Here is a 12,454-nt window from a genome sequence, read left to right on the forward strand (position 1 = left end):
GGATTCTCAACTCTGGAGCCTGTCCCCCCCCGGCTCGTGCTCATCCTCCCTTGTGAACAGCCCCACCGCGCGCCCCCCAAGTTCACAAGCCAGGAGATTCTCATTTTCACCCGCAGACAGCCTGTCTGTCGGAGAGCTGGGAGCCGCCTTCTATTTTTTTTTTTTCCTGCATGATAATTTCCCCCCCTTTTTTTTGTAGCTAAAAATCACCCAGGCTTGTCCAGACGAGAGGGCAGAAAATTATGCGGTGAAAGAGAAGGGAAGATAATTTCTCTGGGTCACAGCCGTTCTCACTTGTCATCTGTCTGCAGGAGGAGACACCGGGAGGGAGGGCGCAGGACGCAAATGAGAGCCGAGGCGGCCATTCCATCACTGTCCCGCACCACCCCGGGACACAGCTGGGGCAGGAGGGGCCCCACCCCGCCTGGACCCTGCCCCACGCTCCAGCCCGACAGGCCTCAGTTTCCCCACTGAGGAAACAGGTAGCACGGCTCCTCCTCCTCCTCCGGCACCCGCTACCCGCCCCGCAGTGCACACAGGAGACGACGTGGAACCACGCTGAGCCAGGGTGCAGGGCAGCAGGACTGGTGGCCACTGAGGCAGACAAAGCCTACAGGAGTGGAACAAGCCAGGGTTCAAATCCCAGCACAGTTCCAGGGAGGGCTGGGGCCCACTGCAACTCTGTTCGAGCCTCAGTTTCCCATCTGTGAACCGGCTGGTAGAGCCACCCACTTTGTCGGATTCACTCTGTGAGGATGAAGTCATCGCCACAGCACTGGTATAAGAATTGAGAAAATGCCCAGAGGCCAACCCACAGCACCCACACTGTCACCACCCCAAACTAACCACGGGAGTTCTGGGAACCTCATTTTCTCGAGTGCTAAAAAAAGGCTTTCACAGGCTATTCTGGCACTAAAGCAGATTTTTGTTTGTTTGTTTGTTTGTTTGAGGCAGGGTCTTGATATATTAGCTCAGGCTGGCCTTGAACTCACTATGTAGACTAGACTGGCCTTGAACTCTCCAGTGATCCTCCTGCCTCAGCCTCCTGAGCACTGGGATCACAGGCGTGCACCACTGCATCCAGCATCAGAATTTAGAGTGAGGCAGTGGGTGGAATCCTAGCTCTGTACGCATGGCCTGAGCTGGGCAAGTCACTTGGCCCCCACGGGCCTCAGTTTCCCCATCTGCAGAAAGCAGCTGGCACACCCCCATCTGGTTAGTAGGAGGATTCAAAATGCCAAGTGGGACCTGCCCAGGACGGAGGTGACCACAGATCCTCCATCAGTGTAGGCAACTGGTCAGCAAAAGGTGAGCCAGGCCCCCACACTGCTTTATAAAAGAGAGTGCGGGCCACCTCTGTCCCGTGGGGCACACCTGGTGGACCCCTGGGCTGTGAGGACCGGGGGTGGGGGATCACCCAACTTGCCTGTGTCCGACCAGCAGGGGGCGTCCTTCACGACCTGTCTCTGGCACACATATCTGCTGTCCCTCCCTGCTGCCCGCCTCCTGGCTGGGCTATTTGGTCTTCCAACACCATGTTCCCTGACATTTTCTCTGGTGGGGATGCTTTTATTCTTTGCCTGGCTGGTCAGTTTGGAGTTGACCTTCAAGAGTTGGCTCCAATACTGGTATGAGATTTTCAAAGAACGACCAGAGCACTCCCTAAAGCAAAGTATGTAGCACACATCAATCATGCTCCTGTCCTGTTCTGAGGCAGACATTACTAATCAATGTGGTACTCTTTTCTGCCTTAGGCAGCCATTAAATTACAGAGTTGCTTTTGAGATAAATGCTAATTGCCATGAAGGCTAAGAAGGAAGGGAAGCTAGCCTGTAATCAAAGCACTCTGGGAGGCTGAGGCAGGAGGCTGGCAAATTGGAGCCCAGCAACGTAGCAATTTTGTTGAGATCTTGTCTCAAAACTAAAAAAAATAAAATTCAAATAAGGGATGGGGGTGGGATCTAGCTCAATGTGAAGGCCTTGGGTCTCAGTACCAAAAAAGGAAAGATGGGAGGAAGGAAGAAAGGAAAAAGAAAAAGTGAAAAGAAAGGGAAGAGCTGCTGTAGTGCTGGCTTCTCCCGGCCAGAGAAGTCCGAGAGCTGGGATGACCATGTGGCCATCCCGGTCACAGTACCGGACACTTGCTAAGAGCCCCTCCATGGGGCTCTCCCATGGTTCCCGGCGCCCACTCAGCTCCTGGTGGCCCTCCTGGAAGGTGTGAGCCTGGATGTGAAGGCTGCCTGTTGCACACCCGGAAAGGAGTGTCAGGGTGGTTAGCTCTCAGCCAAATTTCAAGGTCCCATCTGTCCAAGGAGGAAGAACACGGGTCCTCTCGTGGTAGGGATGTGCAAGAGACGGATGAGCTATCCTCTCTTGGCGGTCCAGGGCTCCCGTTTTAAACATGTCAACACAGCACCCCTCCTCTGGCTTGTCTTCTTTTCTCCCAGCTTGGCATAGCCCACCTGTCCCAGGGCCTTTGCACCTGCTGTAACCACTGCCTGAAATGCCTGTCCCTGCCCTCTTTGCCTAACTGAGGTAGACTCAGCCTGCAGGTCTCAGCTCAGGTGTATGACAGGTCCAGGGGGAGGATGGATGTAATACAAAACCAGGGCAATGCTGTATCAGTCAGCTCCTGCTACAACAGTGCTGCAAAACAAACAGTCACGCACTCAGCAGTTTCCTGCCATAAGCATGAAGTCTTCCCTCACCAGCCTCTGCATTATGGCTCTCAGTTTTGGCCAGGCTTCTCTCCAGCCTGTGGCAGCGGTGGGATGGGAGGAAGCGCTGCTGAACCAGGCTGGCTGCGCTCCCACGTCTGAAGGTAGCTGGAGACCAGCGGTCTATAATGGCCACTGCCAGAAGCCTTGGCTCCTCTCCACATGGTTGCTCATCCTAAAGCAGACCCTCTGAGAATCACTCTCAAGGTGAGAGTCTCTGGAGGCCCGAATTTAATTAGCACGGGGCACTTCTGCGAAGTTCCACTGACCAAAGCAAGCCAGGGGCCAGCGCAGACTCAAGGGGTAAGAGACGACTCCAAGCCTCTGTGGGAGGGGCCGTGGGCTCCACCTTCTGTGGGAGGGGCTTTAGGTCCCGCCCTATGGGAGGGGCTGGGGCTCCACCTTCTGTGGGAGGGGTTTTAGGCTCCACCTTCTACGGGAGAGGCTGTAGATGCTGCCTTTCTGTATCCACAGAAACAAGCAGTGCCATGACCTCAGTCACCTTCCTGGATATAAGGGACGGGGAAGCCGAAAGGATTCCCTTGGCCTTGGGCTGCCCCAGAACTGACTGCAGGGGGCACAATGGCTCCGCCTGGCCCCTGAGAGCCCCCTCTACCCTCCTCTGAGCTGCCCTGACGAGAGGAGGCAGCGTTCTTCCTCCCAAAGTTTAATTAAGTGATCTGCCGCCACAGGGTTAATCCTGTTATCACTGCCCGGTGCTGACCAGAGGGGAAACCGCGGGCCCGTGTAAAATGTCAGCTGTCTGGAAGACCTGGTGGGCCACTGAAAGCCGGTGGAATTCCGGGGGAGGCCGGGGGTGGGGCGGAAGCCGGAGCCCCCACAGGGGCAGGACATCCGCTTTCCAGATGCACACAAAAGGGGCTGAGCCGGGATTCAATCCCCTCTCAGGAGGGGGTGGGGGGGTCCTCAGAGAAACTTCTGGCTTGGATGGACTTTGCTTTGGCCGAGGCCCATCAGGGCACCGCAAATTCCAGAGCAGAGGCCTCCGCCACCAGAGCAGAGGCCTCCGCCGGCCCACAGTCCCTCCTCTTCCGTCCTCTTGCTGGAGAGAGGAGGACCCTCCCTGGTCCAGGGCACACGGTTTGGGGCTTGGGTTTGGATTCTGTATCACCCATTCCTCGTGTGGCTTCAGACGGGAGATTTAGCCTCTCTGAGCCTCCGTTTCCTCATCTGCACAATGGGTGATAACGCCCACCTTCCAGGGTCCTCAGAAAGATGAAAAAAGTACCTGGTGCAGACCTCTCCAAGGAGCGGGCGCTGCCTCCTGTTAATGATGCCCTCACACGCGGAATGACTGTCTTTGTGTCCCCTGTGGCCAAGGACACCTTAGGACTCTCTGAGACCAAGGCCACTGCAGCCGTCTGCCGAGGAGTAAAACACAGGCTGAGCAACCTCACAGGCAACCTGGGGTGAGGCAGGCGTCATGGACCCCTTCACGCGCGACCCATCCCTTCGTTTATTCATTTGCCAACAAGCAGTTGTTAATGCAACTTTTCCTCATCCATGAAATGCATGGGGGGACGACTGGATGATTTCTTCTTGCTTGAACCCATGCCTGTATCTGCCCCCAGAGAAACGGAAATCGAAGTGGAAAAGGCCAGCGTTCCGGTCCCCGCTGGGGGAGCAGGCCACCCGCTTCCCCCTCGGAACCCACCTCGACTTTCCCATCTGCCCAATGGGAATGATGCGCTGTGCCTCCCTTCAGGGGGCTGGCGGGGGGCAGAGCTGTGCCGGAGCCCGGGAGGAGGCGGGCCTACTCTCTGCCACTGCGGTCTGGAGGAGTCACACAGAAATGGCAGCCCCACAGCACTCCATAAAATCCAAGTGGCCGTTACGCTGGACCTCAGGGTGAACGGGAGTAATTAGCGCACTTCCCACAGAGAGTAAAACCCAAATGTCAGACAATGCCGGGCCCTTAAAGTGTCCTCTGCTCTGCTCCACCCTCCTGCTGCTAGATGATCCCCACCCCCTGCTGACCCTTGTGGAAAGGCCGAAAGCAGGAGGAGCTGACCCGTCATCGTGTGGGGACCCGCGATGAGCTTTAGGTTCCGTTGGCTCGGACCAGCACCCTCCGCGCTACCTGCCTCGCCAGCGCCCCGGAAGGAGGGTTGTAGGAAGCGTGGCCAGTCTCTAGCTGAGGCATCTGACTTGCTGAGGACCAGGTGAATCAACTACTGTCTGTGATGCCCGGAGAGAGGGCCCGAGCAGGGGAGACGGACGAGGCTCGTAAGGCACGAACTCCAAGGAAGATTGTGATCTTGGAGCTGTGCAAGTATTCACCTGGCCTTGCTGAAAATCTGGATTGCATGTCTGCAATTCCAGCTACTCACTAGGCTGAGCCAGGAGGATTGCAAGTCAGAGGCCACTTTGGGAGATCTAACAGAAACCTGCCTCAAAATAAAACATTTAAAAGGTCTGGGGGTGTCACTCAGTGCTGGAGTGCTTGCCTAGATCGCATCAAGCCCTAGGTTCAATCCCCAGTGCTGGAAAAAAACAAAAACAAAACAAAACCCTGGAAGCCAATTGAGCATTGACCACTCAGGAAAGCCGGCCATGGACAACCCCGACATTCTGAGCGGAGGTAGAAGGTCCTGGTTATGAGACCGGTCGCGTGTTTGTAGGGACAGACCGGAGTTCAAATCCCAGGTCGGCACGTTGCCTCGCCTGTCCACCCCTCATTTCCGCATCTTTTCCACACGCACAGTGAGAGCCCCACATGGGGCTGCGGGGAGGTTCGCTGGCATTGTGTGCGAGGACTTGGAACAGAGCAGGTGCCTGATACGGGTTGCACTCCCTCAGCTCATGTTGGGCTTGCTCCCCAGTGGGCCCATGTTAGGGGCGGGATGAGACTTTTCAGAGGTGGGATCTGGCAGGTGGTGGTTCGGTAGAGTAGCTAGAAAGCCTGGCACCTCCCTAGGCCCTGGGCTGACGCTCCTGCTGTGTATCACCACCCAGCAGGAGGCCTCACCGGAGCTCGGTAGGTGGACCTCCAGGGGAAGGAGCTCAGGGAATCTCTTTTCTTTACAAAGCCACACAGCCTTGGGCATTCCTTATAGCCACACAAAGCAGACCAAAACAGTGCTTCAGAAAAAGTGATCACCGTGACACCCTGGAGAGCAAGCAGTCGGAGTATTTTTCTGAAGGGGCTGGAGATGGAATGTCTCCTTGTCTCTGTTTTGCGGTCCCACCCAGATACTCTGATGACTCTGGTTTTGTTGTTTATGAGACAAGGTCTTGCTAGGTAGTTCATCTGGCCTTGAACTGTGTGGCCCAGGCTGGCCTTGGACCTCTGGTGACCCTCCTGCCTCAGCCTCTCGAGTTCCAGCGTTGCAAGTGTGTGGCACCATGCACAGCTACTCTGACGACTCTAATTCTCATAGAGGACATAGCAGAACCAGTGATTCATATCTAAGGTAGATTCATTTCATTTATTTACCATGAGTGGATACATCCACCTCTAAGGGATCTTCGGATCCAAAGTGTGATAATACAGGCTATAAGTAGTGTATATCCCACTCCATAAACTGGCCTCAACAGCTAAAAGAAAAATCACAAGTGCCACAGAGCCGTGCAGAGGGAGGGCAGATTGGCGGCTCTCAGAAGTGGAGGCCATGCTAGGATGACGGAAGGGCAGGCAATTCCACCACAAGCCTGACTGTAAATGATGCTATGAAGGTCTGAGGCTAGGGTCTCCCATGGAAGGAAAATCTGCTCTCACTCTTAAAGGGGAGGAAGGCTTTTTCCATCTAGGGACTCTTGGGGGATCCAGCTGTGGGTCTCTTTTTTCCTTTTCCACAGTCTCTTCTTATACATTCATCACCATTCTCTGACAAAGTATTCCAACCTCTCATTAGTTCTAGGATGGGCACATGGCCAAGCTGGTGGGATTGGTGGAGAGGAGTGAGGAAGAGGACCTCAGAGGCCTACAGGAACAATCATGCAGGGTCTAATAATCAGGTCTATACCTAAGAAGCAGAACCTGGAGAAGAGAGAGAGAGAGACACACACACACACATTTCAGCCCCTGGATCCAGCTGCACCTGAAGCCATCCATTCTTGGATTCGCATTGCTTCAGGTAATACATTTCTTTTTGTTTAATTCATTGTGAGTTGAGTTTCTCCTGCAGCCACCTATAAAGCCCTACTGTAGAACACACACCTCAGGCCCATTTGCATTTTCTCCCAGGGGACACCCTTCTTCCCACGGGCACCAGATGCCAATGTCAGGCACCAGTGTCCAAGGTATAACATCCTACAGGCTCTGCCACTCCCTCCCCGCCCACCCAAGGGCCTTTCAAGTCTCAAACCTCAGTTTTCTCCCTTGTAAAACGGAGCCAGTCACATCGTCACATCCCGGCAGCACAGACTCAATGGGCAGAAGCCTGTCAGGCCTTTGCAAGTGGCGCTCCCTCCCCTCTCTGCCGCCTCCCTATCTCCGCCTCAGTCAGGAAGGGTCCTTTGCCAGGGCTGCTCCTCCACCCTTGTTGACAGAGATGCTCCCGGAAGTTGTCCTGCCCTTGCTGGCTCTCATCACAGACTGTGTCATTCCAGGCACCATAGGGCTCCCACCCTGGAATGTGAGGTCCGGGCGGGCAGAGCAGGGCCGGGCTCCTGTCACCCGGTGTCCCTGTGCCTGGCGGCCCCCGCTGCTGTCGGGCTGGTTTCCGATCACAGCGTCAGGGTGCATGGTGGCTCCGCTGAAGTCCCCAGAGGCGATCGTTCCAGCTTCACTCCACCCCACAGCGGGGGAGAAGCGGAGCCAGTCTTGGCGGTCAGCCTGAGCACACGGATGGAGGTCTGTGTCGGGCAGCCAGGGGAAGCTCCCTGTCTCCTGGGTGCAGGAAGGAAGCAGCAGTGGCCCCCAGGCAGAGAAGGGGCCTAAGAAGAAGCCTGGGCAGGACAAGTTTAAAAATATGGAGATGCTGGGCTGTTGTGGACCCCGGGATGGACATACCCGCGTCCGATAGCCGTGTGGCTTTGGACAAGCGTCGTCCCACTCTGAGCCTCGTTTTTCTCCCGAATTCAATGCAGACAGTCTTCTGTGGTCCTGGCACAGGGAGGGGACAGATGGGCTGAGCCTTGCTTGCTGTCTTGTGCCCAGTTTGCTTGGCAGTAGGATGAGGCCGCGAGGAGTCAGACTCACAGGGAGGCTGCAGGGCAGCCGCTGTTTAATGACAAGAGCAGCATCTAAACCCGGCCGATGCTCCCTCCGCCTTCAGGTGCTCAGTAGCCATCTACGGAAGGTGTGAGCTGACTGTGGCAAGTGGTGGGGGCCCATCCAGCCTCTCTCTTCTGCGGAGCCCTGGCTGGGCCCACTGGCTGACCCACCCCAATTAGGTGGCTCTCGTGCTAATATTGACACACAAAGGCGCCAGCTGGTGACCTCTGACCTCCGCTCACTTGGGATCACGGGCTGACTTGGGCCCCAGCCCTCAGCCCTGAGAGCCGGACTCATAATCTTCTCTGACACCGAAAGGAGTTGAACTGCCCTGGCCTTTGCTCCCTGCCGCCCTGGTTTCCAGTGTCTCCTGGGCTTGATGGGGTCCTGTTGCTCACAGCATGGGCCGAGGTGGCTGCCTGGAGAAGGGACAGAGCCGGGCAGGGCAGGCAGAGGCCTCGGCTGGCGGAGTCTCCCTGACTTCCGAGTGAAGAGGGTCTGCAGTTGCCCAGGGGAGAGAGGAAGGTGGCTGGTGCCAGGTGCTGGCAGGAGGGGGAGCTGGCCGGCCTGGGCATGTGGAAGGTGTAGGACTCCCTGAGGAACACTGGAGGGGCATGGGAAAGACAGTCTCAGGCTGAGGTTTCTTTTCAAACATCTGCAGGCCTCAGTTTTGTCCCAAGTTACTCTGGGCTCACAAGCCAGGGGTTCAGGGACCTCTGCCAGGCGCAGTGCCCTCCTCTGTGCCTGGAATTCAGTACCTCTGCCTGCCGTCTCCAGCCCAATGCAGCACCAGCTTCAGCCCTGCCTGGCTCCCAGCGCTGAGCTCAGGAAACCGACCCAAAACTGGGGGATGCCTGGGAAGGGTTGCCATGGCAATGGCTGTGATGATGGGGGAGGGGGGAATCTCCCTGACCTGTGCCCAGCCCACAGCTTCCGGGAGAAGGGGGCACGAGCTGTGAACTGTCCCTGGAGCTGCCACTGGCCACTCCAAAAGCAAAGATTTTAGTAGCTGTGACTGTGACAGGGACACTATTTCTCTAGAGGGCCTCCCAGCGGAGCTCCCTGGCCCCTCCAGCTCCTCTGTGTGTGCCTTTGAGGGTAGCCCCTTTTGGGAGGCTCTGGCTGCACCACTCACTGACTTTGTGGATTTGAGCCAGTTTCTTACCCTCTCTGGGCCTTGTTTTTCTCATCTGCAAACCAGGAGGGATGGCACTGGCACGCAACTTATTGGCTTGTGGCGAGGGTGAAATGAGAGAGTGCACGATACCTCTTAGAACAGTCCCTGGGAGAGTGTAAGGGCTCAGTTCCCTTGACCTCTTCCCTTCATAAAATCGCCTTCTGGGCACAGAGACACAAGAAATGGGAGGGTGCACTAAAACTGTAAAAGAGTGAATGTGTCAGAACGGGGTGTTTGGGGAATTAGAAAGAAGGGTGCTTTTTAAGGTATAATCTGCAGTCGGCAGTGAGCTCCGGGGAGCAGCAGCCAGGTCTGCCTGAGATCCCTCAATTTCCTCCCACTCCTGGTGGCACGGGCGAGGTACAAACTCTCCTTCCAGTCTGAAGGTAGGATTGGCTGGAGGGGTAATCCTCTGTTTAAGGATGCATTTCTAGCCAATAAAAATGGGTGTGGATAGGAAATATAATCCAGTTTCAAAATGCTGAAAAGAAAAAAAAATGTTTGATCTTACAGTTGGGGAAATAGAATAAGGTCATCAGGAACTGGTTCTCGACTATGTGAGTGGATGGGTGGATGGGTGGATGACCCCAGGAGACAGCAACGAAAAGCGCAGGCAAGGACTGACAGGAGGAGCGAGGGAAGGAATCGCACCTGGGCCTCCCGGGGAAGAGCTGGCCTGCAGGCAGGGTGGGAGGTGTGTTGATAAACTGGGCAGCTGTGCGACCCCACTGGGCTTGGCCTCCGGTAATAAAAGATGTCCTAACTGTTCAGAGAGGTGGTGGCTTCTATGCCTGCTCACAGGAGCCAAGTCTGGACCAGACCAGGATGCCATGGGGCCCAGGATATGCACTGGGGACACAGCAGCCTGGATCCCAATCCCCACTGCACTGCTCCCTGGTGGGGCAGCTCCGAGCCTATGGTTTGGCCCCTCAGGGATGGGCTCCTTCACCCAGGAAGGCAGAGGACTGGAGGGCTCTGAGGCCAGGCGTGCACGGAATCTGCCCGGTAGAACGTGCTTTCTACAGAGTGACTTCAAAATAGACTGGAGTTGGTTTCTCTTTTTGGAAAGTTTTAGAAGTTAAAGGCCACCTGCTCAGAGGCTGGAGACAGGCGGGGTTGACTGCCAAATTCTCCTTCCAGACGGCAGTGGAGGGTTTTGAGCTGCTGGGTGAGTCACTGCCGCCTGTGACGGGTCTGGGCAGAACTCTGAGAACTTGTGGGGCCCAGTGCCAGTGGGGGGTATGGGGTCCACTCTGAATGCAGCCCTGGGCCCTCCTGGGCCCCCTCCTGACCTCCTGGTCATGTTCCTGGTGACGCCAGGAAAGGGAACAGCATGCTGTCGTCCCCCTCATATTGGGACACACCCAGCCCGATTGTTCCCATGTTACGGATGTGGAAACTGAGGCACAGAGGACAGACAATGGTGGTTCAGCCCCCACAGGGGCCCCTGCACCCTGAGATCTGGGGGACCTCCCTGCTGGCCTGACCTTCAAAAGGTGAGACTCCAGCAGTGCCCGAGGGGTTAACCCAGCTGCAGAGGAACTCACACCCCATGGGACCCCTGCTTCCCACTGGCCTGCTTCCCCAGCAGGATGGGCCTGGCCTCGCCAACTTGCTCCTGGGGCCAAGGGCCAAGAGTTAACGTCAGGAGGCAGCTCGGGAGAGTGGAAGGACATGTCAAATCAATCATATTTAAACAAAAGCCTCTCCCGCCCAAGGGCCCTTTTAAAAGCTGCTTATTTAATTAAAAGTCCCATTTTCCATATTTATGGCCCTTATTCAGTTAAATATTAACCGCTGGGGCCAGGGCTGGTGTGTGCTTTGCGAACGTGTGCAGGGAGGTTCATTACCGAGGCCAGGATTTATCAGAGGTGGCGCAGACAGGCAGCGCGATCAATGCCCGGCCTGGACAAACACGCGCGGGCGGCTCCGATGGGCGGGGCCTGGGTCTCTCCCTGTCTGTCTCTCTGGAGTCCATGTTCTGGGAAACGGTCATAGGTCATAGGTCATAGGTCATAGGACACGTTGGGAGACGCAGACTCAGCGAGAGCCCCGGCGAGCTGGAGGTCCCGTGTCTGTCCGGGTCTCTGTGAGGACCCGGAACATACTTTTTTGAGGTCCGAGGACACTGTAAATGTCAGGTCCCCTGCTGAGAAGTCACTGAGAGTCTCCAGGACCCCCATCCCGACAGCCCTGGGCTGTGCAGCCACACACTGTGTCTCAGGGTCCCACGGCAGGGGTGCCACGCAGAGGGGCGTTGGAAGGTCCCGCCTGCGCCTTCTTTGCTGGGAGGTCTGGCACAGAGTGGAGAAAGGGGAGCAGGGAGCTTCATTTCTGTAACTACCTCTGCCATTTACGTGGCTCCTTCTCCTTCATGTTGCCTGCCTGAGCCTCAGTTTCCCCATCTGTAAGGTGAGGATAACAATAAAATCTCCCCTGGGGGATTAAATGATGTAATCCACATAAATAGCGCTCTGTGAGATCCCAGCTGGGCAGTGGCAAAGACCTCAAAGCACCCTCTGGGCCGCTGTGGCTTCTGCTCTGATATTGACAGTGGGCCAGTCTCCCCGCGGCCTGGCAGGGGCTGATGTGGGCTCCAGCATGGATGTGGCCATTGTGTCCCCAGAGCCAGGGAGGACTAGGGCAGGGGCCAGACGCACGTGACCAGGCACATACACGCATAGCAGGCAGGTGCACACACGGGAACACACAGCCGTCTCCCGCGCACACGCCCCGACATGCCTCTCCTTCTGCATCCGTCAGGGGCTCGGTTTCTCCTGCCACTCCCCCTCCCTGCCCCCAAAAGAAAAAAAAAAAAAAGAATCCTGAAAAGCCAGATTAGAACTTCACACACGCATCGCCGGGAAAAATCTATGTCTCATTTTCATATCTAGCAAAATAAAATGACACCAGAGCCCTCCAGCAAGCCCCTAGAGGGGGCCGTGCGTCTGTGCAAGATGAAGGGCGGTAGGGGAGACCCCTTTCCCAGCGGGGGAGGCCCCGGGCCAGGAAGGAGAGGTGGGGAGGAAATCATCAGGCCTCTTTCGCCCTGGGGTTGGAAGCTGCGGGTGTCCTGGGAAAGCCAAGGGGCCGGCATGGCAGGGAGAGAGAGGGAGAGAGAAAGAGGAGGTATAAAATCCTGGGGCTGGTGGTGTGAGCGGGGGAAAGAGAGAGAGAGACACCAGGTTATCAGAGAAGTGTGAAGACAATAATACAATCTGACATTTCTGAAACAAGACCCCCCGGTTGCCATGGCAACATCTCATGTGGGAGCAGCTCCCAGGAGACGGCTCCGAGATGTACTATAAATGATGTTTGATTAGAATTTAAATCATTTAGGCAGAGAGAAGATAGGCCTTTTGTCAGCAAGGGGACCTGGGG

At 56.2% G+C, this 12,454-nt stretch overlaps 1 protein-coding gene across 1 annotated transcript; it reads right to left on the reverse strand.

Annotated features, from left to right (window-relative positions):
• Nucleotides 1–6,988: 6,988 nt before the first annotated feature.
• On the reverse strand, nucleotides 6,989–8,299 carry LOC117285742. Its single transcript, XM_033762668.1, has 3 exons — nucleotides 8,295–8,299; nucleotides 7,882–7,951; nucleotides 6,989–7,785 (listed from the first exon to the last, which is right to left on the reverse strand). The coding sequence occupies exons 1-3, from the start codon at nucleotides 8,297–8,299 to the stop codon at nucleotides 7,183–7,185; spliced, it is 678 nt and encodes a 225-aa protein (XP_033618559.1). The 3' UTR covers nucleotides 6,989–7,182.
• Nucleotides 8,300–12,454: the final 4,155 nt, after the last annotated feature.

Source organism: Fukomys damarensis, unplaced genomic scaffold (genome assembly GCF_012274545.1).
Source record: "Fukomys damarensis isolate Sample0158 unplaced genomic scaffold, DMR_v1.0_HiC HiC_scaffold_12, whole genome shotgun sequence".
Taxonomy (NCBI): domain Eukaryota; kingdom Metazoa; phylum Chordata; class Mammalia; order Rodentia; family Bathyergidae; genus Fukomys; species Fukomys damarensis.